The sequence below is a fragment of the Sphaeroforma arctica genome (genome assembly GCF_001186125.1).
Source record: "Sphaeroforma arctica JP610 unplaced genomic scaffold supercont1.855, whole genome shotgun sequence".
Taxonomy (NCBI): Eukaryota; class Ichthyosporea; order Ichthyophonida; genus Sphaeroforma; species Sphaeroforma arctica.
Genome location: NW_014039703.1, coordinates 22,803 through 27,128, shown reverse-complemented (window position 1 = coordinate 27,128; position 4,326 = coordinate 22,803). Strand labels below are relative to the sequence as shown.

General features: G+C 41.2%; 1 protein-coding gene across 1 annotated transcript in view; it reads right to left on the bottom strand.

The window, feature by feature from the left end:
* Positions 1–1,082: 1,082 nt before the first annotated feature.
* SARC_08934 (hypothetical protein) overlaps positions 1,083–4,326 on the bottom strand; it is a gene marked incomplete at both ends in the record, with an annotated part of 5,988 nt that continues 2,744 nt past the window's right edge. The window contains 4 exons of the mRNA XM_014297070.1: positions 1,083–1,235; positions 2,259–2,405; positions 3,582–3,767; positions 4,026–4,044. Of these exons, the coding sequence (XP_014152545.1) occupies positions 1,083–1,235; positions 2,259–2,405; positions 3,582–3,767; positions 4,026–4,044 (505 nt within the window). The remainder of the gene's footprint in view (positions 1,236–2,258; positions 2,406–3,581; positions 3,768–4,025; positions 4,045–4,326) is intronic.

The following is a 4,326-nucleotide window of genomic DNA, read 5'->3' as shown; positions in this document are numbered from 1 at the left end:
TTGTTTATATATATACTAAATTTGTTTATATGTATATGACAGAGTGATCAATTTATTCGCGCACAACAGACACAGTTCGGTGTACCTAGAATGCCGGTACGTTTCGATGAAACGCTCGGTACGTGTTTAAGAGTTAATACAAGTAGTGTGAGAGTAGTCAGACATAGCAATATTCGCCGCACACACTCCTGACACCGTGTGGGGCTAATAGAATACGCTCAAGCGATCTGTATGAGGACAAGGGAAATGAGGTGTGCATGTACATGACAACATCAACGTCCGTTGCACGTAAACTAGACCCCGTATGGTGTGCTTAGAATACGTTCACCTAGACGTACAGTGTGCCTAGAATACGTTCAAACGATCAGTACAAGAACAAGGGCGACAATGTGTACACGCGGGGAAACAAACGTTTTGAGCCGACGACTGTTCGGTACAAGTATGGCTGCGACCTATGCCACACAATTAGAACTACCTTGAAGTCAACCATTACAAATGATCGTCCGATTTTGCGCGCAGCTGTGTTTTTGGATAAGTAGTTCAGCGCCCGACATCCCTGTTCAACGTCCGCAATCTGTCGCGAATTTTATTTTAAAAATGCCAAATCCATCAGTACAATGGAAAATGGACTGTAAGAATCTAGTGTTTAATTCACAGACGTATATCCAAAATCCCTAATCAATACAACAGAACATTGGCATTGTACTATAACATTCTCAAAAGTACCCGAAAATGCCAACTCGATCAGTTCAACAGTAGATGTACTGTGATTGCGGGAAATATCAAATATCATAAGAAGCGGCTGTTGTGCTAAGTGTGACCTTCCTCCAGCGACCACTGAGTTCTGACTCTGAGCAACAGAGAGAGAGCAACTCGTGCGTTGTTCTCGGATGAAGGGGCTATACATTGATAACGTGGAGAGAGGTATACAGGCAATACAGGGATATATATAAATAGACCCAGAGGAAAGACTTCAAATCTGTTTACGTACAAACAGACATATGAGATATACATGTACGTTTTCCAAATCCTATACCTATATCACATACGTATACATGCAAACGTAAGACACCTGCAACGACTCACACCTGGGGTGGTGGAGAGATCACCTTTATATTCCATATACCGTAGGACTTGTCCCGTTCACAGATAAGTGCCCGATGCCAGCGCCAGGTGATAGTCACCACCTTCGTCGCTTCTCTATGTCTGTCTGAGAGGGGCTGAAACCGGAACACCTGTGCAACGGAGCAACATTTTTAACGTTAAAGTAAATATTTTTAATGTTAAAATTGTAATTGAACGTTAAAATCGCATGAGCAGGTGTACAGAAACTATCTGCAGATGGCTATAGACGTGAAGCACAAAATAATTCTGCAAGTAAATATAAATGTACTATAAGTACAAATGCAGGTAAGTATGTGGCACCGTAAGCCTACGTATAGATTATACTGCAAGTATGAAGCATCTATACAATGAATGATATCCGTGTAAAGTATGACATTCTATGCAAACAATAACGATGTAGCTCCAGCTCTGATGCTGGGATGCGTATGAGTGGAAGTTGATAGCACTGACAGACCGTAACTATATGTATATCTACCTGGGGAAAGAAAAACCTCAAAAAAAAATGGAAAGTAAATTTGGTGCCTAGCCGCTAATAAACATATATACTCTGTAGCCATCCAATTTTAAATGCATTCATAAACCACATGTGCAGAACTAATGTACACGGGACTCGTATAGAACTAGTATAGAACTAGTATAGAACTAGTATAGAACTAGTATAGAACTAGTATAGAACTAGTATAGAACTAGTATATAACTAGTATATAACTAGTATAGAACTAGTATAGAACTAGTATAGAACTAGTATAGAAATAATATAGAACTAGTATAGAACTAGTATAGAACTAGTATAGAACTAGTATAGAACTAGTATAGAACTAGTATAGAAATAGTATAGAAATAGTATAGAACTAGTATAGAACTAGTATAGAACTAGTATAGAACTAGTATAGAACTAGTATAGAACTAGTATAGAACTAGTATAGAACTAGTATAGAGCTAGTATAGAACTAGTATACATCATTATCCTCCAACTCACCCGTAATAGCACAGCCAAGGGCGTAGACACATGTTCTGTCTATCAAAGCAACTATAAAAACATCCTTGTTCAATAACCAGGGTATATTTAACCCCCAGACAACTTATAAGCACCCTACCCACTGGGACGTATACGGTTTGACAGGGGCACATACCCTCTTCGATCCCTCAGGCAAGCTTAGTAGCACAGCCTCAAACTCGCGCAGATTGGGTGTGAGAATGCCTCCCACAGATTTGACGACCACGTGCTTGCCTACTCGGGCGTTTCGTAGGATATAGCCGGCCTTGGATACGTACACGCCCTGATGATGAGTGTGTAAACGTTTGAGTGGGGCGTTGAAACGGAATGGTTTCAGCCTCGGACACATGTACACACGCCCTAATGATTGTATAAACACTTGAAGTAGACGTTAAATTTACGCTATGGGTAGCCCTTGATATAGCGGTCTGAGTGCACACCCTATGTATAGGCGTTTACAGTAGGCGTTAAAACATTTTACGTTAAGGGTAGCCCTGAAACGTTTCAAGTAGACGTTAACACGGACTGATTTAACAGTACCGATATGTAGCTCTGGACACTTGCATGCCTGGAGGGTTAATGAAACGCTTTGACTGGAGATCGACAATAAGCTGTCGTTACAACGTGCATATGCAGGGGATTGGAATGAATTACAATTAACGTTAGATTCACGTTAAATTACATCAGCGTTATTTTGATCAGCATATCCGGGGATAGAATAAACATCATAGTTTTAAAAACGTTCGATCTTACATTAGTTCAGAAGTCTTGAATTAATTCGATATTTAGATACCACAATCTGGCTTTAACGCGAACGTCACCGCTTTAGGGTAGAATCCACCGACTATGAAACGTTTTGGAGCGGAATTATTCGTCCCATTCGATAGATACGTGTCCTTGTAACCAACGATACATTATAAGAAACAGATAAAACGCTAAAAAAACTTCAAAAACACATTAGGAACACACGTATAGTTGCAGCTAGTATGAGCTCGTCCCGAAAATAGCCTGAGAGGCAAATAAATTATTATCTTGTTGCTTGTCACAATTTAGGTTTTGTTGCTGGCCAAAATTAACGTTTTGTTGCTCGCCACGAGTATAGTCTGAGCAGCAGATAAACTATCGTTTTACTGCTTTCAATTGAAAGGCAAAATTATATGTTCTCCTTTTTTTAAAAGATAGAATAAAAATACAAATTCATCTGCACGCTGGCACGGAATGGAGGGTGCACGCACGAGATGGTGCAAGACGTTGTTGCTACATGTTAGGTCACCCATCGTCAACAAGTGGATAGATAACACATGCGTAGTTGAAGTAGACGATGTCTATCCCATACAGACACATACATATATAGAGTAGAAATCCCATACAGACACATACGTATATGTAGTAGGAATCCTATACAGACACATAGGTATATAAAGTATCAATCCCTCTATATAACGTAAATCAATGTTACCTGGCATGGAATAGAGGCTGCACGCGCCAGTTGGTACGAAACATCGTGAAATATGCAATCGCCCATCTCCAGAAAGCGTGTGGGGGTCAGGGCATGCAGGTCCTGCACCTGCAAGTCAAAGACCAGGTTGCTTGCACCTCTCTGGATGGAAACGGACACTTTGTCCCCGACATTGCCGTCAATAAACTGTGGTACGAAGTGGTAGGTGTTGTGCGTATCTATGAGATGGCATGTAGACGTATACTGCTATGTGGGCGCACTCTGTGTGGGAGAGTGTATACCAAAATCTCTGAGCTCTGCTGGTGTCTTATTATATACGTTATATGGGCTTCTTTGCACGTGTACCAGTGTGTGTGAGGGGTATTGTACGGGTCCTACACTGATACATATAACTTCCCATTGCGGTCAATTTTGCGGTAAAAGGCGGGCATCATGGCCAGTTACCTTGGCTGAGTGTGAGCGTCTGGGACATGTTCATGAATGTTGTTGACGACACGGGATACGTTTACAGACTAGGCTAGTAATGTAAGCGCTAAGCAAACATAATGTAGTGAGCAAGCGTAGGAGCTGGTTCCGCCTTCTGTCAATACGTTATGGGTTGAGCGTCTGGTACATGTGCGTGTATTGGTTCAATGGCACGTGCTACGTACACCCTAGGTTAGCGATATAAGAGCTATGTGAATGTGCCAACAGGTTAAAGCGAACGAGTTCACCCCATACGCAGTAAATGATGTATATAAATATA